This window comes from Leptodactylus fuscus, chromosome 7, assembly GCF_031893055.1.
Source record: "Leptodactylus fuscus isolate aLepFus1 chromosome 7, aLepFus1.hap2, whole genome shotgun sequence".
In the NCBI taxonomy this organism is placed as follows: Eukaryota; Metazoa; Chordata; class Amphibia; order Anura; family Leptodactylidae; genus Leptodactylus; species Leptodactylus fuscus.
The window spans coordinates 27369745-27397642 of record NC_134271.1 but is presented as its reverse complement, the minus strand read 5'-3'; the positions used below and the strand labels follow the sequence as shown (position 1 = coordinate 27397642).

General features: G+C 43.9%; 1 protein-coding gene across 1 annotated transcript in view; it reads left to right on the top strand.

Moving 5' to 3' along the window:
• The first annotated feature begins 312 nt into the window (after positions 1 to 312).
• Positions 313 to 27898, top strand: part of PLCB3 (phospholipase C beta 3) — an 88170-nt gene continuing 60584 nt past the window's right edge. The window contains exon 1 of the mRNA XM_075281486.1: positions 313 to 480. Coding sequence (XP_075137587.1) covers positions 382 to 480 — 99 coding nt within the window. The 5' untranslated portion in view covers positions 313 to 381. The remainder of the gene's footprint in view (positions 481 to 27898) is intronic.

The window sequence follows — 27898 nt, the reverse complement described above, 5'->3', positions numbered from 1 at the left end:
GTGTCAGTCAGAGTACCCCCATGAGCAGTGTCAGTCAGAGTACCAGCATGAGCAGTGTCAGTCAGAGTACTTCTATGGGCAGTGCCAGGAAGTAACTCGGATGTGCCCCGTGTGCCTGGCCTGCTGGTTTGGGGCACCACATTGCCCAGTTAACTCCCGTCTGCCTGTCTCTCTCCCGGCTGCCGCCTGTCTGTCTCTCTCTCTCTCTCTCTCTCTCTCTCTCTCTCTCTCTCTCCCTGTGCTGTGTCCCCTCCCCTGTGAGTCTCTGCTCCGCTCTCCCTCCTACTTTCTCTCCTCCCCTCACCTCTCCCTCAAGTTCAGTCCCTGCTTTTCTCTCGTTGCTGTTTCCTCGTACTTTTACCCCCGTTCTGCCCTACAGCCATGGCGGGGGCCCAGCCAGGGGTACATGCCCTCCAGCTGGAGCCAGTCCGGGTGCCGGAGACCCTGCAGCGGGGCAGCAAGTTCATCAAGTGGGATGAGGTGAGAGGGGAGAGGTGCATGCTGCGGGAGGGAGGGCTGCAAGGGGTTAATGGAGAGCTGGGGCATCACGTCAGGGCCAGGGAGGGCAGGATGGGGGCACTCACATGTCTGGGCATGCTGGGACTTGTGGTTATACTAATGGAGGAGGGCTTGTATAGCAGTGGTCTCTGCATCTGCTGTGGTACTACAAGTCCCAGTGTGTTATGACAGCTGCAGGCGACATGACTGTTCTGGATGTAGCCCATGTACTGTTACATTCCTCAGACATGCCGAGAGTTGTCCATGTGTAATGTATGTATGACAGCGCGAAAGTTACGCAACTTTATTCCCTATAGATAGGTTAATATGAAAACTTCTTATACATACAATGCCCGTGTGATCCAGTGAGATGTGCGTACCGTCATGTGTGGGCTGTAGGTAGTCACATGTAAACTGTATGTACAAAATCATTGTAGTCACATGTTAGGTGTAAGTACAACCGTGTCTTGTCTGTATGTAGTCATATGTAAGGTGTATGTACAACCGCATCTGGTCTGTATGTAGTCATATGTGAGGTGTATGTACAACCGCATCTGGTCTGTATGTAGGCATATGTGAGGTGTATGTACAACCGCGTGTGGTCTGTATGTAGTCATATGTAAGGTGTATGTACAACCGCATCTGGTCTGTATATAGTCATATGTAAGGTGTATGTACAACTGTGTGTGGTCTGTATGTAAGGGGTATGTACAACCGCATCTGGTCTGTATGTAGTCATATGTAAGGTGTAAATACAATCTCATCTAGGTTGTATGTAATCATATGTAAGGTGTATATACAACCGTGTCTGGTCTGTATGTAGTCATATGTAAGGTGTATGTACAATCCCATCTAGGTTGTATGTAATCATATGTAAGGTGTAACACAACCCCATGTGAGTGTTACATACAGTTGTGTGTCAAGCGTGTGTATAATTGTATATGAATGGTTTGTCCAGTTGCATGTCAGCCGTATTTTATTATATGTAAGCAGTAAGTGCAGCCGCATGTGATTTGTATATGCAGCTGTATGTGAGTATTACTTAGTTGTTTGTCAAGCGCATGTACAATGGTATGTGAATGGTATGTACAATTGCATGTGATTCACAGGTACAGTTGTATTTGAAGTGAGCACTGTCCCATGTGGTGTGTACATACAAACATATATGCTATGTACAGTCGTGTGTACAGATGTATGTGAGTTCTCTGGTATGATTGCACATGAACTGTATTTACATGGTCTTGTGTACAGCCCCATGCAGTGTATGATCTACCAGTATGGAAGGGGTGCCCCTTTATCCTACAGGGCTGATGCTATAATTTAGACTACTAGGGTAACGTGACATCAGTGGGCGCCATATGTAATTCCTGGTGGGACGCTCCATAAACAGAACCAAGATCTAGAAGTCTAGGTAAGAAGTGACAAACCATGCGGGAAGTAGCCGTGCTTAACCATTCGCTTGTCAGAGGGGCCCAGTGTGGATCCTGTCATTGAGTGAAGTTTTAACCCAGCTGTTGTCTTCCTCAAAATGTCACATGACTCATGAAACAAGACAGGCCATGACATACCATTATCTGGCGTGGAAGCCTATAGCACGCAACGGGGTTCCTTTATACAGACATGTTTCCTGTCCCCATAACAAGCACTGATTCACAATATGTCAAGTCTGGGATTTCCTGCAAAGACAAAATTAACCCCTATATTGAGTCTGATCAATGAGGGTTCGATCACAAGAATGGGGTCCCTAAAACCCTCGTCCATTGAGGTTATTCTAGGGCAGAACATCCTGCTGGACCACTGGTCTTCTATTTAGGGTAAATTGGTTTTTGTGGGGCAACCCTGGAAGTTTGGGTTTTTATGGTTCACTAACAACACATATCCAAAAAACTCAGAGCAGTTGTGTTGGTACATAGAGACAGATTTACTAGTCCTGCCATTGTGAATGTAGGACCATATATGACACAGCACGGTATGGACGGCACATGGGATGTATCCATGTGCTACCCATGCCCTCCATAGACCCTTACATTTCTGGGAATGAGATCGGACCGCAAAATGGACAGGATTAGGATTTATCCTGAGTTTTGCCTCTGATCTCACGGCCTCCCCTACAGACCTGTGATAATATACAGTTGTGTATATGGGGCTATAGCAAAGAATGGGTCCGCGTGCTATCCCTTAAAATCCCATATAGCACATGGAGGTGTGCAGTTCGCCTTACAGCCAACCATATTTATTACAGCGGCTTATGCTGGATGATAAATCTGATACAACTTTAGATTTTCTTGTGTAAGTTTATATCCCTTGTAAGTTGGCTTATGTTGCACCAGAATTTTTTAACAAAAGTTTGGCTTAAAGGGGTTTTTCGGGATTAAAGGGAGGACTATAAGTGTATGTATTTATACTTACCTGCATTCTCCCCTCTGCTCCTGCGCTGGACCGACTGTCAGCTCAGACACTGTATTTGTATATAGAACCGCTGCAGCATTGACAGGACTATGACAGCCTAAGGGTAGGTTCACACTACTGCTGTTTATGGTCAGTCGTTCTCAGATGAGAGTAATGGGCATAAAACGACAGGTGCAGATAGAGCGCCCTCCTTCTGGTGTCCGCCTGTAGGTACAAGCTTTCTTTCCTTCTGTTACATAAGTAATCAGACTGTTGGCATTCCCTTGCGGCATTCTGCGTATAAATGGACCTAATCAGCGGGGCGTTTCGAGCCACGGACCCAGCGGCGGAATTGGCCACGGAAGCCACTGCAAGACCGAGCAGGGACGCTTGTCTTTCCAGTGTCTTACTCCAATCTCTGCCACCCAGGGAGGCATAATCGGGGTTAAATCTACTGCTGATTTTGGGGCAGAATCCATCCTAAAAGAAGCGGCACGTTCCGCAATGTGAACAGGGCCGTAGTGGATGCACATAAGTATTTTTTTTAAAATTATTTTCTATCCGCCTCTTCTTGGTTTCATGTCATTTTTAAAAAAATCCTGGACAAACCCTTTAATTCTGGAACAATTGTCACCTGCCTAGGTAGGTCTTCTATATACAGTCCTATGAAAAAGTTTGGGCACCCCTATTAATCTTAATCATTTTTTGTCCTAAATATTTTGGTGTTTGCAACAGCCATTTCAGTTTGATATATCTAATAACTGATGGACACAGTAATATTTCAGGATTGAAATGAGGTTTATTGTACTAACAGAAAATGTGCAATATGCATTAAACCATAATTTGACCGGTGCAAAAGTATAGGCACCCTTATCATTTTATTGATTTGAATTCCCCTAACTACTTTTTACTGACTTACTGAAGCACAAAATTGGTTTTGTAACCTCAGTGAGCTTTGAACTTCTTAGCCAGATGTATCCAATCATAAGAAAAGGTATTTAAGGTGGCCAATTGCAAGTTGATCTCCTATTTGAATCTCCTCTGAAGAGTGGCATCATGGGCTACTCAAAACAACTCTCAAATGATCTGAAAACAAAGATTGTTCAACATAGTTGTTCAGGGGAAGGATACAAAAAGTTGTCTCAGAGATTTAACCTGTCAGTTTCCACTGTGAGGAACATAGTAAGGAAATGGAAGAGCACAGGGACAGTTCTTGTTAAGCCCAGAAGTGGCAGGCCAAGAAAAATATCAGAAAGGCAGAGAAGAAGAATGGTGAGAACAGTCAAGGACAATCCACAGACCACCTCCAAAGAGCTGCAGCATCATCTTGCTGCAGATGGTGTCACTGTGCATCGGTCAACTATACAGCGCACTTTGCACAAATAGAAGCTGTATGGGAGAGTGATGAGAAAGAAGCCGTTTCTGCATGTACGCCACAAATAGAGTTGCCTGAGGTATGAAAAAGCACATTTGGACAAGGCAGCTTCATTTTGGAAACAAAAATTGAGTTGTTTGGTTATAAAAAAAGGCGTTATGCATGGCGTCCAAAAAGAAACAGCATTCCAAGAAAAACACATGCTACCCACTGTAAAATTTGGTGGAGGTTCCATCATGCTTTGGGGCTGTGTGGCCAATGCCGGCATCGGGAATCTTGTTAAAGTTGAGAGTCGCATGGATTCCACTCAGTATCAGCAGATTCTTGAGAATAATGTTCAAGAATCAGTGACGAAGTTGAAGTTACGCCGGGGATGGAGATTTCAGCAAGACAATGATCCAAAACACCGCTCCAAATCCTCAGGCATTCATGCAGAGGAACAATTACAATGTTCTGGAATGGCCATCCCAGTCCCCAGACCTGAATATCATTGAACATCTGTGGGATGATTTGAAGCGGGCTGTCCATGCTCGGCGACCATCTAACTTAACTGAACTTGAATTGTTTGTCTAAAATACCTTTATCCAGGATCCAGGAACTGATTAAAAGCTACAGGAAGCGACTAGAGGCTGTTATCTTTGCAAAAGGAGGATCTACTAAATATTAATGTCACTTTTCTGTTGAGGTGCCCATACTTTTGCACCGGTCAAATTTTGGTTTAATGCATATTGCACATTTTCTGTTAGTACAATAAACCTTATTTCAATCCTGAAATATTAGGGTGAATTCACACTGAGTAAACGCTAGCTTATTCTGAACGTAAAACACGTTCAGAATAAGCGGCGTCTAAAGCAGCTCCATTCATTTCTATGGGAGCGGGGATACGAGCGCTCCCCATAGAAATGAATGGGCTGCTTCTTTCACTCCGTGCAGTCCCATTGAAGTGAATGGGGAGTGCCGGCGTATACGGCAAGCTCTGCTCATGCCGGAGCGTACACGCCGGCACTCCCCATTCACTTCAATGGGACTGCACGGAGTGAAAGAAGCAGCCCATTCATTTCTATGGGGAGCGCTCGTATCCCCGCTCCCATAGAAATGAATGGAGCTGCTTTAGACGCCGCTTATTCTGAACGTGTTTTACGTTCAGAATAAGCTAGCGTTTACTCAGTGTGAATTCACCCTTACTGTGTCCATCAGTTATTAGATATATCAAACTGAAATGGCTGTTATAAACACCAAAATATTTAGAACTAAAAATGATTAAGATCAATAGGGGTGCCCAAACTTTTTCATAGGACTGTATGTTACGCCTTCACCAATGGGTCACGTCGACATGAATTTCAGGGTGAAATGCCTAATAAATGGGGGATACGGCATGAAGGCCAGTTTTCTGCCATGTTTAGCTCAATAAATCTTCCCCGTTTTGTCAGTGACTAAATCAAGGGTCTCCTTCTTGTGGCATGCTGGGAGTTGTAGTGATATTGTGAGAGGTGTGCGGCGATGAATGTCGTCCCCTTCCTCAGTCTATCCTCTGGGTACTATTTTTATATAGTGTAGCCGGTTATATTAGGCGGGGGGTGGTCTGATGGGATCTTTTTTGTTTTTAGGGGAGGTAACAGCGACCTATCAGTGACTTTCTCCCCATAAACCGCACGTGCATGCTCAGCCTGTACATATATATAAAGGGGGGGCTGGCACTTGCCTGTTCCTTTGCCCTTTGTATGTATATGGGCACCATTACGCTGCCGGCCATAGGGTTGCGCCTCTATTTCCAAGTGCACTATGTGGCGAGGATACTTGGAATCCATCCATAGGGAATAGAACAATGCTGGAAGCCAGTGCGTCTAAGAATTTACTGCTGGCACCTTTTTGGGTTGTTTTCTATTGTCTGTCCCTATGAATAGTATCATTGCCAGGCTCGTGTAGAGAGTCCTAATGCTTCCGTATACATGGACCCTATATATACGATTATACATGAGGTAGGCACTGTATACTTTAGGCCCCAGGTTCTGTATTTCTTTAACTTTCTCCATGCATTTGCTCCGTGGATCCGCCACCGATGACCCTCTGTATATAGGGCTGACCTGTACCCTGCCTATGTAGGTGTTCTGTATACTAGCCATCCGCTCCCTATGACATGCAGTGTTCCCGACCGCTACGGTTTACAGACCACGGCTTTGCACTATGACATAATAGACAGATGTAAAATCTGCAGTCGCACATAAACTACCTTTCTTATCTTGTGCCCCGCCTTTCTGCTGACAGCCGTGTTTCTGCCCATGTGAATTACGCTTTGGGCTAGTTTCACATAGACAACTCTGTAGCTACAACAAAGTTTTGGTTACAAACCACAATGTGCGTTGTGCTTTTTTGTTGCAGCGAGATGTCATCTAGCCCTAGGTCATCACTTAATAAGTGCGGCCTTACTTTACCCTGTTTCCTGTCTGATCTCATAGAAAGAGTTGCTAGAAAGTAGGACTATCCTTATGGAGACCTGCGGCCGCAGGGGGGTGCAGGGAGTAGTGGTCCTACATTGTGGAACGGCCATTGTCTTATATGTCTTGCAGTGGATTAGTAGTGACAGTATCAGAACGTCTTAAAGGAGCCATAAATCTGGACCACATGCTTTACTGCACTTTAGGTCATGGTTACCCCTGGAGCTGCCGTTAAGAACGGTTCTGCTGCAAAGAAAGGCCATTGCAGATACTGTATGTCTTCGTCTATGGGGGCTATTCTGATGTCCAACTTTATGACGGACTATGTATACAGCCCATCAAAAAATAGGACAGGTCTTATTTGTTCCCATTTTTCATGGACACAAATAGATGCAAAACTGCTATGAAATCCAGACCATTTCATCCGTTTTCGTTTTTTTTTTAGCACGGTTGTATGACTATAGCCTAATACTTGCATGTGTGCCTTGGCTATAAGGGGATTTCACAGGGTTTACTGCCATGTGCCCCTCTTTGACATGTACAAAAAATAAAAAATTTTCTGTATTTCTTTCATGGAAACTTTGTCATGATAAATGTGGGATCTATATGATTGCTAGAATGGGGTCCGGAGACCCCCAGTTATTCTGTACTGCATGACCATAGGGAAGGGCAGGTTGACTAGAGCGGCGGTGGTCATGCCAAAGAGATGGCTAAGTGCAGCGCCCTCCTGTCTCTGCCAGTCTAGCTGGTACTACAGGGCACATGCTTGATACCGCTTCATTCAAAGGGGGAGGAAGGGTCTTGGGACCACTGTACTAGTCATCATGGGGGTTTCAATGATCATCAGTTTACGATCTTTCCTATTTGTCCTCAATTAATTCTGATATTATCCAATTTTTAGACCATGTATATCCTCCTTACCTTCTCCCACCACCCTAGAGTCCATGCACCTCCTATGTCAATGATTCTCTGAGTTTCCCTCCCATAGAGACTCATTTCCACATCATTTCCTTATTTACCCTTTTTTATTATTATATTACATGTACCCTATTCTTTAATAATCAGTTTAATAAGTTTAGACGGAAACCTTACGTCTATGGAAAGATTCCTGCCATATGCTTGGCTGGCCACCGGATATGAAGGGCTAGGTGGCGCTACTCTCATTTCACTTGCATGGGGGTATAGGTACCAAAAAGTCAGCTGAACTGGTTGGATCAGCCAAATATATATATGGGGGTCTCCCGCCACTCCCCCAACCTTATGTATGGAAACGTGGTGTCGTCTGGTGACATCACGTTACAGAGCAGGGGGGCTTCCTTCACCTCTTCCATTCAGCCATGTCCTTTTCCCGTACTTTGGTTGAACTCAATGGACGTCTTTCTTTAACCGTACTATGTCACTCAGATTCGGTATAACCCTCTATGCACACTTGGATGGCTGTCACCAAGTAGGACCGCCCACTGGACTCCTAAGCCCAGCGTAAACACGGCCTATATAGGAATGAATTACAAGCCATTCTGAATATTTTCCCATAAACTATAGCTACATCTCCGCTCTCCATGCTGTATAATACAGGACGGTATGTACAATGTGACAGGTTCCCTTTAACAGAACACGTATTGTCCATTCCCCAGATGATCTCCGATCACTAGATAAATAGCGCGTCCTTCCGACTCTGCTGTTTGTCTCTTATCTGAGCTTCTGGCCAGACAGATTGTGCTAGATCTTATCTACGTGTGAGATTTGACTCCCCCCCGGCGATCAAACAACAGGATCTTTCCGTTATTGCGGTCAATAAGTCACGAAGATTTTAATGATTATTTTTTCTAAAAAAAAAAAAATGAAGATATTCTATCAAGATCCTAAATGCATCAGATGAGAAGATTATCTGTGCAAGGCCTCAAGCACATGACCTTGTGCGTTGTCGGTGTGCTAGCCATGTTTATCACAGACAGCAGTGAATGGGGCCATAGAGCCACGGGCGCCATGGCTGTCTTCGATGTTACACGGTCATGTGCATGTAAACTAAGTGGTCTGTCCTCAGTGTATCCAGTCAATACACCACAAAAGTTGCCATGTTTGGCCAAGCCAGATGTCCTACATACAGCCAACTCTATTACATCAGATATCTGTTGACGTCTTCGGGCCCTACTGATAACTGAGGTAGGCCGTATACTTTAGCTGTTGGCTGATGTTTTTCCTCCAGACCTAACCTATATATGCACTCCTATGTCTGAGCATGCTTGTGTTCCCAATGGGGAGATGGGAGTAATCTGTTGTCAAATCCCTCTTATCTTCCCCGAGAACAAAACTATTGGGTATGTTAAAATTCAGCATGGCTGACCCTTCCTTCCCTCAACATCTGGCATTGGAGAAGAAGATGGCTTCCATAACTTTTACGTCATGTTTTTGGCCACCATGGGAAGGTAAAAGATCGTCGAGAATAATCCTCACTGAGGTTTTTCCCATTCTACATCCCCATTGGATTGTTGGTTGTCGTAGACAAGGATTTGCAATAGTCGGACTGTTTGTGGCACTATTGGCCAAAAGTCGATTGGGTCAACCCATGTCCACCGCAGTCTAACTAGTTCCAAACATTATGTATACACAGACCCGCCATATATGTTATGTTTGTGCACGTAGGAGGGCGCTACTTCCAGAGGTCGACCCAAGAATAAGTGTTTACTGGATCCCATGTGGTCATTATTACACCAACCAAAATCTGCAGCATCTGCAACGAAAGGGCAGTAATGTATTAAAGAGGACGTTTCATGTCCTCGGGCACATGCGGTTTTACATACCGCTAGAAGGTCAACAGTGCACTGAATTCAGCGTACTGTCGGCTATCCCGTTATGTGCCCCGGGACAAGAGATATCGGTGCCCTTACTGATATCTCTTACTGTCAGAAGGGCATTCCTGACAGTCTAGCTGGGCTGTGACAGTACTCTGATGGCACTGGCTATAGCTCTGTACTATCAGAGAGGGTGTTCCTTACCGCCCAGCCATGACGCTAAGCTGTGAAGAATGCCCCCCAGTAGCGTCATGGCTGGAGCAGTAAGGAACACCCTTCTGACAGTGGAGAGATATCGGTATGGGCACCGATATCTCTTGCCACTGGGAACATAAGTGTCAGCGCACTTTTGGATTTCTAGCGGTATATAAAACCGCATGTGCCCGAGGACATGAAAGGTTCTCTTTAAGACAGAGGTGGAATGTCATAACAATCACCAATCCCCCCCATTACACTTCCGGAGCCCCCACTAATCCCGACATCTAGGACTCTCACACATAGCAGCATTACGTAGTCTCTCAATGTTATGTAACCGTATAGCCCCAGCCTAGGTTTCATCATTTCATGATAATGTGATCTCAGTGTTATCTGGAAAGATCAGATAAGATGCGATATCTGGTAAATGATCTCAGATTGGTAGATACACAGTGCGGTCGACATATCACATGGTTTGTAGGTCATCCACACTATAGATATTATTCTTGTACCCTTGTGTTGGCACGGCTGCAAATCATTCCTATGAATTGTAACCTATACGGTATATTACGTGTGTGTTATATTATATGTATATAGCGTTATGTTGTTGTATAATCACTGGATTGTTGAAATCTCTTTGCCATTGTGTCATCTATTAGAGATGTGTAATATCTCTCACCCAACCCGAATGATATCAGCGAGTACATAGTGTAAAGGTAACTGAACCCTGCGTTCCTCTGTGCAAAATCCACCGTGTCCCGTGATCGTATTGTGGAATATATGAGTGCACAGCCGTAAGGATATTTCTTCACAAACCCCCACAATACCTATGGAAGCCATAATGGCGCCATATCCCTCACCTTTAACTTGACTATGGCGGAATAGAATTTATACTTTATCAAGAGATCGAGTCAAGTCAATGAATTGTGATTTATCGATTTTAGGGAACACACTCCAAAAATATAAGGGAATAGGGCAAAAGGTTCTGTGTACGATAGTCCGTCTTTGACTGTTGAGTGTGAATTGGTTTTAAAGGGATTCTACCATTAAAACCCTTTTTTTTCTGGCTAAGACGTCGGAATAGCCTTTAGATAGGCTATTCGTGTCTTACCTTTTAGATGTGATCTCCTCCGCGCCGTTCCTTAGAAATACAGTTTTTTACCGGTATGCAAACTGGTGCTCTCGCAGCGATGGGGGCGGGCCCCAGTGCTGAAAATGCGATGGGGGCGTCCCCACTGCTGCTCGAGAACAGGCTCCAGCAACGCCTCTATCTTCGGCTGGATCCTCCCCTTCTTCTGTCGTCTTTCTTCGTCGTCACCTCCGATACCTGTGCAGTTGGCTCTGCCTGTGAGACACTAGTAGAGCCGACTGCGCATGTCGGCCGGCGGCCCTAGTTCCGAGTCCGCAATTGCGCGCATGCGTGGTACGTTCCTTGAAGTGTTTGAACAGAGCATACTGCGCATGCTCAGTAAGATCTGTACGGCCCTCCGACGCGCGATGAAGTCATCCAGGCTTCGGAGGGTCTGTACAGACAGGTAAGTATCAGCAGTTCGGCGAAGACTTTGAGGAACGTACCGCGTATGCGCGCAATTGCAGACTTGGAACTATGGCCGCTGGACGGCATGCGCAGAGCCAATGGCGCAGGCGTTGGAGGTGACGACGAAAGAAGGGGAGGATCCAGCCACTGCTGTCCGGTCCAGCACGCGCTGAGGCTTATATTGACGCACATCCTCACCGCACATGACCAGTCAGTGGCCCAAGGGAACGAGGAACCGGTGACATCACCAATCTCTTTCCTGTAACGGCTGAGGCTGATGATTGGCCTTAGTGGTCGCATGTGGCTAGGACTTCCACTGGCACAAGCCCTGGTGCGCTGGACCAGACCCCGGTGGGGGACACAGTCCATATCTTCTGAACATCACCCAGATTTTCTAGCCGAAATCTTTAGTTCCATCATATATTATGCATACTGGCTATCTTCTTTGAGAAGACCAATCTAAACGACCGCTCCTTAAGGCAATTTAGGATGTAAGTCTTAAAGGGGTCTCTGTATCTGATGTCATCTGGTAATCTGTTTCTTATTGGGCATTATCTTGTATATTAACCATAGTACTGACAGAAGCCTAAAGAAAAGTAAGGTGTACATGGAGGCAATTGTTTCCATCCAGACATGCAGAAACTTGAAATGTCTTGAAACCAGCCCACTCATGTAGTAGCGCTCGTCGTGTTTTGTTTTTTATTTTATTTTTTTTTAATCTCTTTGTTGCTGTTTTGATGTATAGCAACATGGATGGTGAGGATAATGGTGACAAGTCACTGCCGAACAATTCTATAGCTTTATTTTCTTTGCTTATTACCTTTTAAGTAAGAAAAATATCTAAATTTCCCATATTTTTGGTATCTGTATATTGAGTAAACAGGACAATACTATGAGTAATGAGAACAATGAAATTAAAGCGAACTTGTCACGTTAAAAATACAATCTGCAGGTGTCATGTTATAGAGCAGAAGGAGCTGAGCGGATTGATATATAGGATTGTGGGAAAGGATTCAGTATAACCGATCATATACTCATTTATAACTCTGCTCATGCTCATTCTGGGCTTAGGCGTCCAATGCGCCTTAGCACCGCCCAGCGGACTCCTAAGCTCAAAATGAGCACGAGCAGAGTTATAAATGAGTATGTGATCGGTTATACTGAATCTTTTCCCATAAAACCTATATATCAATCTTCTCAGCTCCTCTTGCTCTATAACATGCTGCCTACAACCACAACAGTCTATGCCACAGGTTCCCTTTAAATCCCTTTTAATGTAGCAGTGGAACTCCCAGTAGTAGGACAGTATACCCAGTGATAGGGCACAAGTTGTACAAACTTAATTTGGCTTCAGTAGACATCAAGTAAGACTGAAGATTCATGTCATATACAGTACAGACCAAAAGTTTGGACACATTTTCTCATTCAGAGTTTTCTGTATTTTCATGTCTATGAATATTGTAGATTCACACTGAAGGCATCAAAACTATGAATAAAGACATGCGGAATTATATACTTAGCAAAAAAGTGTGAAACAACTGAAAATATGTCTTATATTCTCGGTTCTTCAAAGTAGCCACCTTTTGCTTTGATTCCTGCTTTTCACACTCTTGGCGTTCTCTTGATGAGCTTCAAGAGGTAGTCACCGGAAATGGTCTTCCAACAGTCTTGAAGGAGTTCCCAGAGACGCTTAGCACTTGTTGGCCCTTTTGCCTTCACTCTTGCGGTCCAGCTCACCCCAAACCATCTCGATTGGGTTCAGGTCTGGTGACTGTGGAGGCCAGGTCATCTGGTGTAGCACCCCATCACTCTCCTTCTTGGTCAAATAGCCCTTACACAGCCTGGAGGTGCATTTGGGGTCATTGTCCTGTTGAAAAACTCTGTGGCATTGACCTGCTCTCTAATCTGAGCTGCTGTTAACCTGCGATTTTTGAGGCTGGTGACTCGGATGAACTTATTCTCCGTGGCAGAGGTGACTCTTGGTCTTCCTTTCCTGGGGCGATCCTCTTGTGAGCCAGTTTCTTTGTAGCACTTGATGGTTTTTGCAACTGCACTTGGGGACACTTTCAAAGTTTTCCCTATTTTTCGGACTGACTGACCTTCATTTCTTAAAGTAATGATGGCCACTCGTTTTCCTTTACTTAGCTGCTTTTTTCTTGCCATAATACAAATTCTAACAGTCTATTCAGTAGGACTATCAGCTGTGTATCCACCTGACTTCTGCACAACACAACTGATAGTCCCAACCCCATTTATAAGGCCAGAAATCCCACTTATTAAACCTGACAGGGCACACCTGTGAAGTGAAAACCATTTCTGGTGACTACCTCTTGAAGCTCATCAAGAGAATGCCAAGAGTGTGCAAAGCAGGAATCAAAGCAAAAGGTGGCTACTGTGAAAAACCGAGAACATAAGACAGATTTTCGTTTTTCACACTTTTTGCTAAGTATATACGGCAATTCCACGTGTCTTTATTCATAGTTTTGATGCCTTCAGTGTGAATCTACAAATTTCATAGTCTTTGAATGAGAAGGTGTGTCCAAACTTTTGGTCTGTACTGTGTGTGCGTATATATATATATATATATATATATATATATATATATATATATATATATATATATAATATTCAAACCTCTGCCCTATTTTGGCACCCACCCCATCCAACCTCAGTAGGACGTTGTGGTCACGACAAATACTTGATAGGCATCTGCATATTATTTTTCCTCTTGCTCTTTCCAAGTTATCATGCCTTAGGCCACATGGGATTTGCAGGAGGGCCGCGTGTGTGTCACTTATCGGGAAGCCTAAAGGAAGTAGCGGCAAAATCTATAAATATTATTTGCATGAGCAAGTCTAATAAACATCTTATATTGGATATGAAGATAAGCTGCGGTTGCTAGAACGGCAAATCCAAAGTAAACCTCGGCCTACCATTATCGGTGCCCTGCAAACATCATAAATTCTGTGCTTGATAGATGGTAATGCCTTGCCTGGCGTCCGCCTTGAATGTAGGAATAATGGGCAGGGCTGACTTCATTCTAGATCAATATATGCATTACATAGATGAATACTGTGAAAGGAATCACAACTATTCATCACATGCCCTACATTCTGCGTATTGCTCAATTTACATTCTGTAGAATAGACATTACGGGAAAATCCTCCTAATACACTGCCCGAAGCTTCCGGGGCCTGTCGGATAACATGACTTGATGGATTGATCTTATAATAGGTGCAACCCCATGGAGGTGTAAAACGACCAAATAAAGCATGCTCACCTGTCTCCGGGGCTTTGTTGTCCACCAGCGGTACGTGGAAGCCCTCGGCCTCACATGACCTCTGACGCCAACCAGCAGTCTCAATGGTTGCTGCAAAGAGACTGGTAATGTCACTCACATATGTCACTGGTTTCATGTCACGAGACACTGAGGACTTCTGGCGCACAACGGAACAGAAACTGGCGATGGCCAACAGACCACCGGGAATAGTTACTTTTTAATTTTGCACCTTACCCGGCCTGTATGGGTTGCTCCATTTCCTGGACCGCTTTAACCACATGAGGACCGCCGTACGTAAATTTACGGCCTCATGTGCTGGTACCTGAAGACCGGACTATTGCCGAAATACGTCCGGCCTTTAGGTACCTTTCTGGCGGGGGGAGGGGTGCGGGGGGGACAGGGGTTAGGTGTTACTAACACCTAACCCCTTCCTCCATAACGTCCAGTCGGAACTGAGTCCGACTGGACGTGTTAACCCTTTCGATCGTGCCGTCAAACATCACGGCGCGATCGAAAGGGATCCGCCGACAATTGAAAGGGATCGGCACCCCCCGCGGCCAGATCGGGGGGGTGCCAATGTCAGTAAAAGGTAGTCTGGGGTCTGGCCAGTGACCCCAGACTACCGGAGCCCCCACATACCTGCTGCTTCTGCCCGGGCGATGGAGGAAGTGAGCGATGCAGCTCACTTCCTCTGCAGCTTACAGGACACGAGCAGGTTCATGTCCTGCTCGTGTCCTGTCTGCTATTGTGCAGAATCAGTTGATGCTTTCATCAAAGCATCAACTGATTCAAGTGTCCTAAAGGGACACATGAAAAAGTAAAAAAAAAAGTTTAAAAAAAAAAAAGTGTATGAAAAAAGTAATAAAGTTCTAAAGTCCAAAAATCCCTTTTTTCTATACAAAATGAATTATATAAAAAAAAGCACTAAAAATTAAAAAAAGCAATGCATATTTGGTATCGCCGCGTCCGTAACAACCTGTACAATAAAACTGAAATAATATTTAATGTACACGGTGAACGTCGGGGAAAAAAAAACGGAAAAAACTCGCCGGAAGTAATGATTTTTTGCCATCTCATCCTACAAAATATGCTATAAAAAGTGATCAAAAAGTCATATTCACCCCACAACAGTGCCAATAAAAAGCGGACATTGTCCCGCAAAAAATAAGCCCTCAACCAACACTGTCAACCGAAAAATAAAAATGTTACGCCTCTCAGAAGATGGCGATGCAAAAAACATTGATTTATGTCCCCATATGTGTTTTTGTTCTGCAGACTTAGTATCGCATAAAAAAATAACATAAATGAGGTATCGCCGTAACCGTACTGACCCGCAGAATAAAGGTCACATGTTACTTATACTGTACGCTGCATGGCGAAAAATTTTAAATGTAAAACTCAATGCAGGATTGATTTTTTTTTTTTAATCCAGCAAGAAAGAGTTAATAAAATGTAATCAGTAAGTTGTAGGCACCCAAAAATGGTGTCATTACAAAATGCATCTCATCCCGCAAACAACAAACCCTTATATGGCCGCGTCACCAGAAGAATAAAGAAAATATAGCATCTAGCAATGTCAAGGCAAAACCCCCCAAAAATCGCCAAATTATTAGAACACAACTGGGTGCGGCAGGCAGGGAATGTATAAGCTGTGCGAGCGAATATCAGGGGACACCCCATGTTTATAGCTTATGAGCGAAAAAACACCAGAAGTGACCCCCAAAGTGACTCCCCCAATCATAGGAGCTACTGGGACATAGTAGGGAATTTGGTGTTCCCAATGTCCTCCGCACAGCTTATATATTCCCTCTTCGCCATCTGCTGTGCAGTGACGTCCGGGATACTAATACTCACTACACCCCCTGATAAATTCTTTGAGGGGTGCAGTTTTCAAAATGGGGTCACTCCTTTGGGGAATCCACTTTTCTGGTACCTTACAGGCTCTACAAACATGACATGGCGTTCAAATACCAAACATCCAAATCTGTGCTCCAAAAGCCGCATCGCGCTCCTTCCCTTCTGCGCCCTGCTGTGTGCCCAAACTACAGTTTATGCCACATGTATGACACATGTATGACACTGGTGTACCCGGGATAACGGACGTAATGTCATATGTGGGTATAAACTGATATTAGGGCACAGCTGGACGCAAAAGGGAAGAAGGGTTATTGGGTTTTTGGAGCGCAGACGGTTTGGTTTTTGGATGCCATGACACTTTTGCAGCGCTGAAACGCCAGTAAAGTGGAATCCCCTGATATGAGACCTTATTTTGGAAACTACACCCCTGAAGGATTTATGCAGGGGTACAGAGAGCATTTTTAACCCCCAAGTGTTGCTATAACTTATTATCTATAAATGAATACGAAGCTGATTGTGAGAGGTGAAAATGACAATTTTTCCAGGAATCCGTCATTTCTGTGCGTAACATGTTGTGCCCATCTTGTATCAGAGATGAACGCTCTAAAAGCTGTTGTGCCCGGGATACCCACTTACCAGTTTTTGGAGTGTCTCTGCTGACATAAGTTGGGCACAACATATCGGGCACTAAAATGGCAAATCTCTGGAAAATTTTCATTTTTAACTTCATTATCAGCTGTGATTTCATTTCTGGAAACTAAATAAATGCAACACTCAGGGGTTAAAAATTCTCGCTACACCACTTGATAAATCCCATGAGTGGGCTAGTGTCCAAAATGGGGTGACATGTCTGCAGATTCCACTTTATTGGCAATTCAGGGGCTTTGCAAAAGTGGCATGACTTCCAAAAACCAAATTGTGCTCCAAAAACCAAAATAGTGCTCCTTCCCTTCTGTGCCCGGCTGTGCCCAAACAGCCATTTCTACCCACATATGGCATTAAGTACGTTATCCGGGGTACACCAGTGTCATACATGTGGGCATACACTGCTATTTGGGTACCCAGCAGGACGGAGATGTGAAGGAGCGATATGTGCTTTTGGAGTGCAGATTTAGATTTTGTTTTTGGACACCACGTCACATTTGCAGAGGCCCTAAAATTGTCCCTACAAAATGGGGTCACTTCTTGGTGAATTCCAGTTTACTGTCACCTGTGTAGTTTCTAAAATGGGGTCACAATGGGGGGTTTCCATTGTATTGATACCTTAGGGGCTCAGCTAATGTGACATGGCACCTGAGAACTATTCCAGCCACTTCTGCTTTCTAAAAGCCAAACAGCGCTCTTTCCATTCTGAGCCCCACCATGTACCCATACAGCAGATTATGGCCACATATGGGGTATTGCCGTGTTAAGAAGAAATTGTGTAACAAACTCTGGGATGCTTTTAATTCTTCAGCTACTTGCAAAATTAAAAATATGGCGCTAAATGGACGATTAATTGGAAAAAAAAGTAATTTTTTATTTTTACGTCCCATTGTTAATAAAATCTGTGAATCAGCTGTGAGGCCAAAATGCTCACCAAACCCCTAGATAATTTCTATGAGGGGTGTAGTTTCCAAAATGGGGTCACTTTTAGGGGGTTTCCACTTTATTGGTACTTTAGGGGCTCAGCAAATTCGACATGACACCTGAAAAATATTCCAGCAAAATCTGCCCTTCAAAAGCCGAACAGCGTTCTTTCCATTCTGAGCCCCGCCATGTTCTCATACAGTAGATTATGGCCACATATGGGGCATTTCTGTGTTCAGCAGAATTTGTGTAACGAACTTTATGGAGCTTTTTCTCCTTTATCCTCTTGTGAAAATGAAAAATTTGGGGCTAAATTGACAGTTTGTTGGAAAAAAAGTAAATTTTCATTTTCATGTCCCAATGTTAATAAAATCTGTGAAACAGCTGTAGGGTCAAAATGCTCACTCTACCCTTTGATATGTTCTGTGGGGGGTGTAGATTCCAAAATGGGATCACTTTTAGGGGGTTTCCACTGTATTGGTACTCTAGGGGCTCTGCTAATGCGACATGGCACCTAAAAATTATTCCAGCAAAATCTGCCATCCAAAAGCCAAATAGCGCTCCTTCCATTCTGAGCCCCGCCATGTTCCCATACAGCAGAATATGGCCACATATGGGGTATTGCCATGTTCAGGATAAATTGTTTAACAAACTTTGGGGGGATTTTACTCCTTTAACCCCTTGTGAAAATGAAAACTTTGGGGATAAAGTGACATTTTAGTAATTTTTCTTTTACACATTCCAATGTTAGTAAAATCTGTGAAACAACTGTAGGGTCTAAATACTCACTATACCCCTTGATGAATTCTGTGAGGGGTGTAGATTCTAAAATGGGGTCACTTTTGGGGGGTTTCCATTGTTCTGGTACGCTAAGGGCTCTGCAAATGCGACATGGTGCCTGAAAATTATTCCAGCAAAATATGCTGTTCAAACACCCAGTGTCGCTCCTTCCCTTTCGTGCACTGCCATGTGCCCAAAAATCAGTTTACACCCACATGTGGGGTATTTCTGTGCACGGGAGAAATTGCATAACAAAATGTGAGATGCATTTTCTCCTTTAACCCTTTGTGAATGTGTTAATTTTAGGTCTAAATGAATGTATTAGTGAAAAAAAATGAAATGTCTAAATTTGACCTCCATATTATTTTTATTCTTATGAAATGCTTAAAGGGTTAACAAACATCCCAAATGCTGTTTTGAATAATTTGAGGGGTGTAGTTTTGAAAATGGGGTGATTTATGGGGGTTTCTATTATATAGGCCTTTATAATTCCTTTCAGAACTGAAGTGTTCCCTAAAAAATTAATTTGAGGAATTTTCTTGTAAATCTGGAAAATCTCTGTTACACTTGTAAGCCTTGTAACATCCAAAATGAATTAAAAGACAATCAAAAGATGATGCCGATATAAAGCAGAGATATGGGAGATAATATTTATTCATGTATTTGGGTGGTATGACTATCTGCCTGAAAAGCAGAGAATTTCACATTTTGAAAATTGCAATTTTTTCCAAATTTCCATCAAATTTGCTAGTTTTTTTTATAAATAAATACAAAAATATTTATTAGTGTTTACCACTAACATGAAGTATAATGTGTTACGAAAAAAAACAATCTCAAAATCACTTGTGTAAGTTAAAGCGTCTCAAAGTTATTGCCATTTAAAGTGACACATGTCAGTTTTGAAAAAAGAGGCCCGGTCCTTAATGTACTTCTGGGCCTGGTCCTTAACCGGTTAATCTTTACAACCACTGTGTTTTAATTATTATGTCAGTATTTGGACTACTAACTTGATGCCTATAGACCTGACATAGGGACTGAATTATTATTTCCACCCTGGTCTTTATTCCTGCCCCCACGACAGGGTGCACACCTCAACATCAATCTATAGCAGGATTCCCTGGTATAGTACCAGCCTACTTACCCCCGTTCCTCTCTGCTTTGTGGGTAGAATTTATAAAGGCCGCCATCCCCGCCTCCTAATAGCTGAAGTGCCCTTCCTTCTACCTGAGTTGGAGTCTACACTAGTCAAGAATTGGTGTAGATTACTACTTACTGGCATGAGGTATGGTCAGTTTGTCATGCCAAGTGGTAAGTGGCGTGCAGAAGGAACTTAGTCCAAAAACGATGCACCACATTTACACCCATCTATGCCAGAACAATAGGGATTAGTAAATTTCCTTCATCATGTTGTTGATTTCCCGTCCACGGCCTATACCTTCAGGCTTGAAGCAAGATGAGCGGCATAAGGTACGAGGAAGACATTCTTTGACCTCATAAGCCTGGCACGCCAGGTAAATCCTCTTTTGTGATTAAGTTTTATTTTGGATGATTCACCCATCATGTAAACTTGGTATATCCGAGATTGCAGGATAGGTCTGACCAGTCTGTCTAGTCTTCACGTACATCTGGCGGCATGGACTCTGGTCTCCAGAGATCTTCATATACAAGTTATATACGTGACTTCTGCTGACCTACGTGGCCCTTTTTGATTTTCCGCCAGTGCATGTTATAACCTGAGGACCCGTCCTGCCAGTTTTAGAGTCATTAGATTTAGAGTAACCTGTGCGATTCATAGACGGAGAAGTAACTACTTGGGCCTGCACTCGTCGCTCACTTTTTCAGTGATTTGATGATAATTTTGTTGTTGTTGTTGCTGAACCAGTAAAACAGTGCCAAGGGTCATATTAAAGGGATTATAAAATATTATCTGTCTTTATCTGGTTTCTTCCAGACAGCACTGCACCAGTCCATAGGTTATTTCTGGTTCTGCAGCTTGGCTGGAATGAATGGAGTTGAGCTGCAATACTGCACGCAACCGGTGGACAGAGAAAAATCCCTTAAGGCCCCGTGCACACGGAGTGGTCTGTACCAGAAAATCTGGTCTGAACATCAGCAGGTTCTCTCCAGTCCATACCTAGTAAGGAGACCGGACTCCGTGTATCATAGTCTTCTTCTCTGCTGGGAGTCCCTGCCCCGTTGCAGTTCTATAGTCTGTCCTATATACATGGGACAGATAAGCAGGGACTCCCAACATCATAGTCAGGACTCCTTCCATCACAGTGATCTGATGCAGTTCAGACTAGAAAATTTGACCAATATATGGACTGGATTTTCCCATCCGGATTGCCCCATGTGCGTAAAGGAGTCCACTTATATGCTGTTGTAGGGGTGGTGGTAGATTCCCTTTAAAGGTATTTCTAGTGGAGAGAGATTCTTGTCAGAGGGCTGAGAGTAGAGAAAAAGCATTACTCACCTCACCAATCATGCACCACTTCTGCAGGTCTCCATATATTGGTTCCATGTCAACACGGGAAGTTCACAAAAATGCCCACTTGGCCAATCACTATTCAGAGTGGTGACCGTCAGCCCGTGACTAGCAGAGTGGGCAATTTATGTATATGGAGACCATCAGGAACCTGGTAAGAATGAGTAAAGAAACTGAAGCATTGTGGGAATGTTAAGTTGAGTATCAGTCCTTTTATTTTCTTAAAGGGGTTCTCCCCAAAGCATCTTGAACTACCACCACCGCATTACAGTGATAGACAAGATATCTTTGTTCTGATGCTTATGGACTGGATTGGTGCCCTGGCCGCCACCAAGTTGTTTTTCTACATTTTGTCTCTGAAGCGAGGAGCTGCAGCTGCATCTCCCTCCTCCATGTTTTTTACTTACTGTATTAGTAGATGAACTTTTGGAAAATTGAGGACATTTTTGAGAAGTGATAATGAACTGGTGGTCTACTGCTGAAAGGTGAAGACGTTACTTTATATAATGAGGAGTATTCCTTGGTTTGATGTATTTGTGTGTCCTACTGATGTCTATAGAGACCATACAGTTTGGTTCACTTTCAAGCAGTTTTTCTTCTTTTAATAATTTTCTCTCTTGTGTCTTCATTTTACAATTACGTGTCTCTTTGATGTTTTCTGCATCGCTGACTTAAGAAGGATTACTGCGGCACAAGGAAGAGAAGGAGTTATCCTTCAGCCGAGAGAACAGAAGCGAGCACAAGTGGAAAACCCATATCACAGCCCCTTTGTTGTCATCGAAAACACATTGATCTAAATCTATAGGGTAGAGGTTAAATACCTGGAAATAACCGAGTGCTGGACTTTGACAATTTACAACAGTTCCATTGATGTGAATGGAGTGTGGACGTGCGCTCTGTGTCCGCTACCACACTCAAAACGGGGGTTAAACACCCCATTCTCAGGATCAGCAATGTATCCCCTATCCTGTGGATTCTATGGATGGGGGATAAATCATTTTCATGATATAGTAAGTAAACGGTTCAATTGCTAGTTCTCCAACCACCCTTATGTTAAAGGGACTTTTCTGACCTACAACTGATGACCTGTCCACAGGGTAGGTCACTGGTATGAGATCTGACAGGTCTGACACCTGGACCCCGCACAGATCAGCTGTTCTAGCACCTTCTAGAGGCCAGAAGCTGCTACGGGCGTCTCCTATACAAGTGATCCAGGTATCAGACCGCTATAGATCATATACTGGTAATCCTGGATGAAAACACATTTTGGGAAATCCTGGAAAACCCCTTTAATACTGGGGGGGGGGGGCTGAAATGGCCATAATCTATCTGCATGTACTTTTGGCAGACAAGCATTTCCCTTGCCTGATGTGAATGTTGTAATGTCCTTCGTATGGAAACTCCTTCATCTGCTAAGATCATTGTTTCAACATCCTGCAGTAAAACCAGACCGCAGGTCCTTGATGCTGTTCGCTCCTCTTAGACAGAGGTTGTATGTTATCTCATGAAGGATATCTTCCTAAAGGTCCTCTCTGCCATCAAAGTATTGATGAACTATCTAAGTCACTAATATCAGATCTATGGGCGTCTAACATCCAGCACCCCCACCGATCAGCTGACGCACAGAGAATGGAGCAGGAAGCAGACAGCGCTGTTCTCTCTATAGTAGATGAACTGAGTTACTGCAGTTTAGGTCTTGTTCAAGTGAATAGAAGCTGATCTGCATTACCTGGTCTGGCCACTATGCAGAGAACAGAGCTGTCTTGCTTCCTAGTCTATCAGCTGATCAGATGGGGTGCCTGGGTGTCAGACTCCCACTAATCTGATATTGATGACCTTTCTTTAGGATAGCTCACCATATTTGGCTCATTTCCATGTTCAGAAGCTGCAGCCATACAGAGGAATGACTGACCATGTAATACGGGCTTGTTTTACCAGCAGTAGAGGTGCTCAGTAATGAAGCCCTCCATGATAGTGACTATATGGGAAGGGATTGTCCTCACAACGCAACCCTTTTACATGTCATCCACCTGACTGATGGAGATAATGGAGTACAGCACCCCCATCGGTCCCTAGAAGTGAATAAGAGGGGTGGGCACATGGGCACTCTACCACTTTATTCACACACAGGATTCATTGAAATCTCTGCCCACCTAAGGGGGCCCTTGCCCCATATTAAACAAATAGCAAGACCAAAGGGGTTGGTGTGTAGGTAGGGTATACTTGGCTGTATGTGTAGGCTGTAGGGATCATGGCCAGACTATAAAGGGCTTTTGTCCTACTTGGATTTTTAGCAGACCCTATGTTCTTGCTGCCATGTTCTTGCTTTATACTTGTACCACTGGTCACGAGTCACGACCTGATCACTGCCATACATCATGATGGCATGACGGGGGCCAAAAGTGTCTTTTCGGCCTCTGTCTCGCTGGTAAACCATATAAAAAGTTAGGACGTAGTGTAGTAGACTGTGTTTAATGTATTTTTTGTTGTTGTTGTTATTTTTACATGAGGACCCTGTGTCACTCGTGTGCGTTTGCAACGCAACTGATATTTAGTGGGAAAGGACTAGACCTGAGGGAGTAGAGGCTTTGGGTTATGGTTTTTAGATGACCTATGGTACATGCCTCACTTTGTAGGGCCCGTAGTGTGACCCTTGTGTAGTAGCGCTACCTCCATCAGAAACACATACTTACAATGGGACTAGGTTAGAAACACTGAGTGCTCCTTCCTCTGCCGGCAGAGATGGGAGTGACTGTTTATAAAGTGGGTGGCTTGTTAAAGGAACATTGAATAAGGAAGGTGTATATAAAAATAAGATTAAGATTCCTTAAAGGGGTTGTCCTGTGTCTTGTGGATAAAGGGATAAGTGTCCTAGCACTGGGAACTCCATTGCCAGGTCCCCCAATGATCGGGAAGATGGGGTTGACCGAAAGCCTTCTTGGTGCAGCGGTTTTGCAAGCACATTGGTGCTCCATTCTGATTGCGGGGGACCTGTCGATCGGGGGCCCCCAGTGAGTGGACACTTATTCATGATGCTGGGGATAAGTGTCCATAACAGGAATATATATATATATATATATATATATATATATATATATATATATATATATATATATATATATATAATGTCCAATTTGATCAATTCCTCCTCCTTCTGCTCACAGTCCTGTATCTGGCTAGAAGACAACTGGCCGGAGCTGGCGCCGCCCCCACCCCTCCTTCTTGTCTAACAATATTTAAGCCCCGCCTCTTTACTGATCTACAGTCAAAGATGGCGTATATCAGCAGTGGATTAACCCCTTTGTTCTCTGCTGTGGACGGACAAACATTTGGGGCATCGGCATTTCTTATTTACTTTTCTCACTTATTGGTAGGTTGTTGTTCCTTTAAGGAAAATAGATCCAAAAACGAGAGATTTTTTTTTTTTAGTCCTCGGATTTTTCTACCATTTGTATTCTGGTAATATTTACATAAATACAATGACTCGGCCGGCCATTTATCCTCGCTCCAGACTTTAGACTTTATTTTTAGACTTGTAATAATCCCAGTATAAGAATATGGTTTATTTTCCCTCTCTTTAGGAACAGATAAGGACCTCTGTTATTTTGGACTCCTTCTTCTTTGTTTTTACTTTTCGCCGGCAGAAAGGGACGGCCCAGTGTTCTTGGCTAGTAGAGGATTTCATATCTGCCGTAGATCTGTGTGTTGGCATCCAAGTGATAAGTGTCACGTAGACATGGCGTACAATTCAGTATAAACAGGAATGGGCTGGACTCATAAAGTAATGTGTATGCCATTAAAGGGGTTGTCCAGGAGCTACAGTTTTTTTTTTCCTGGAGGCCAGGGATGGTGACAAAAAATCTACCCATGCTTCCTTGCCCCCCGATATTCCAGTGTCTCCCACCGCTATCTGGTCCCATGGCACTCCAGGGCTTGTTCCTCCTCGCACATCAGCGGCCTGAGGAAACGAAACGGAACATCACTCACGTATGTCACCTGTCACGTCCCGGTTCCTTTCCTTATGATGCTGAGGCCAGGGTCATATTTGGTGAGGACTGCTGCCGGAACAAAAGACTGGTCAGCGATGGGAGACACCAGAGCACTGGGAACGGGTAAGTAAGTAGGGATTTTTTTATTTCTCATTTTCCCCTGCCTCCAGGAAAAAAATATAAATCCTGGACCTCTTTAACCCCTTCCTGACATCCGCAGTAATAGTATGGCGCTGCCAGGAAGGACTTCCTGCAAACCGTCATAGTACTACGGCAGAAGCATGGTGTGCTCACAGAAACCGCGCGAGTGCCCTGTCATGTGGGTGTCAGAAGAAACTTCAAATACAAAAACGAAAAAAAAAAAAAAAAAATCTCTCAGCCCTTCCTTCATTAGCTGTGGCGTCCGCGGCTCAAGGCTTGCTCCTGTTTAGACCCATATATTCTGGCCTAATCGGGAGCGGGATGCCACAATGCAGTGCATCGACATCCCGCCGCGCTGATAAGCCACACGGTGGAAAACTTTTCCGCTGTGTGAACTAGCCCTTAGTCTTCTCCTTTCTTTTAGTTGAAAGTGAGAGATATATCCATAAATCTTCTCAGTTCAGCCATGTCTATGCAAGTGGCTGCTATAGGAGCCTCCCTGCTGTGCCCTGACTCTCCCATACACATGCTAAATCTGACACCCAGACCCTAAACCGATCAGCTAATGTTGCAAGAAGAAGCTATTGGTGGACAGGTCTGGAAGAGGCACAGAGCTGCAGTACCCTGGTGCCACCACCATAGTGCGGATAGGGCTGTAGTTCTATGCCTGTTATATAAGTAGAGTATAGAAGTAGAGTTTAGAGATGAGCAAACACTGTTCGGATCAGCCGTTCCGAACAGCACGCTCGCATAGAAATGAATGGAAGCACCTGGCACGTACACTTTGCCAGCGGCCGGTCGCTGTGCCAGGTGCTTCCATTCATTTCTATGGGAGCGTGCTGTTCGGAACGGCTGATCCGAACAGTGTTCACTCATCTCTAGTAGAGTTGCCTCTTTTGACCTCCACAGCAATATTTGCAGTATCGGCTGATCAGTGTGGGGTCTGGGTTTTGAACCCCAACCAATTGGACATGTTAATGCTCAGGTGACGGCCATTGTGGCTTCCCTTACATATGCAGGATAGGTTACATTCTAACTTCTCCAGACTCAGGAATAGCAAATCTATAACTATACAGTCCTACCCCCGCCTCCTGTATACGTGCCTGCCTCCCGGTCACCAGGTTTAACACTAACAGATTCTTTACTCTCTCACCAGTGGTATACACGGTCCAAAGTCTAGGATATGCATTATATTACACTGGTGGACGCCGTGTATATCTGTTAAATCAATAATATGGCTCGTACCCCTGGCCTCAGTCTGCTGACTGCTTCTTTGAAAACCTCAGCCTTGACAGCCGGCTTGTTTTTACATTTGCACAATAGGTCATAGTAAAATAAATTTCTTCCTATAAAAATGCCTGGTACTTCTGCAATTGCTTTGTCCTTGTATATAAATTTCGTGTTGTATTACCCATGGGGACACCGATGGTGTAATAGTCATGGGGGGACTAATGGTGAATCCTCCAGGGACTCGGGAAACCCCTTTAAACACGTAGTTTGTACTACAGAGTTTTGGCCCGCTAGTAGTGCAGTTCTCAGCTCTATGGCTGCTACAGAATGTGAATGTGGCCTTACAATCCTACATCAGATAATGCCGTGACCTATTCTTTCTCATAAAGTGTCTTCTTTCTGCTGATGCTGGTGAAACGTTGCCGCTGCAGATAAATAAGGAGGAAATAATGCAGACCAAAAGATAACATTTCTGGTGTCATTGTTTGACTTTCTGCTGGTCAATAGTGAATGTGTAATATCGAAGATAAGAAAATGAAATGAGTAATGAAATTGGATGTTCCCTGCGCGGACATGTCTGACAACCGTTGTCAGCGTCTCCTCGGCTATAGCGCAGGTAGGCAGCCCTTAGGATCAGCAGTTCTACAACAAGTTTCTCAAGTGTAATTTTCAGATTTCCTTCATTACCGTCCTCTATGATTCCTGCTCAACGTAATTGACTTTGTTTGCGGATTAATGTCAATTAACTTCACTTAAATAGGACCTTTAACCGCCTTGCCCAACACCAGTTCATCCGACTGCTGATTCTGGCACCATTGGAATGTTTTCTATAGCCCCCACATTCCTGAGCAGTCAGTGCAGTTAGTTTTGGTGCGTGATATTCTAACTAGATTCTCTAGTGTTAAGTGTGTGGTGTCAGGCAGGAGCAGACAAAAGGCGTGACTCAGAGACCCACTCAAAGATCGACAGTGTCAGAGCTGAGTGATGCCTGCTCCTGCCTGACTCCACCCATTTGACACAAGAGACAGTCTAGTTAGCATATCCGGCATCAAAACTAATTGCTCAGAAATGGTGAAAAAAAAATGCACCTGTACTGGGATCCACTCTTGCACCTTCTGCAGAGAGAGTTACTACAGCTGGACCTTGTATGGGAAAGGCAGGGATGGTTTATTATGACCTTATATGTGGGTGGGGCATAATGTTTAAAAGAGAAAATATGAAAAATAGACACATTTCTGCTTGTTTTTATATTTCTGTTTTCTTGGATATTAAAATAAAGAACCAAAAAATTTGTTGAATAAATCAAAGGGAAAAAAAGTTATAGACCCCAAAACCACATGTATGGAA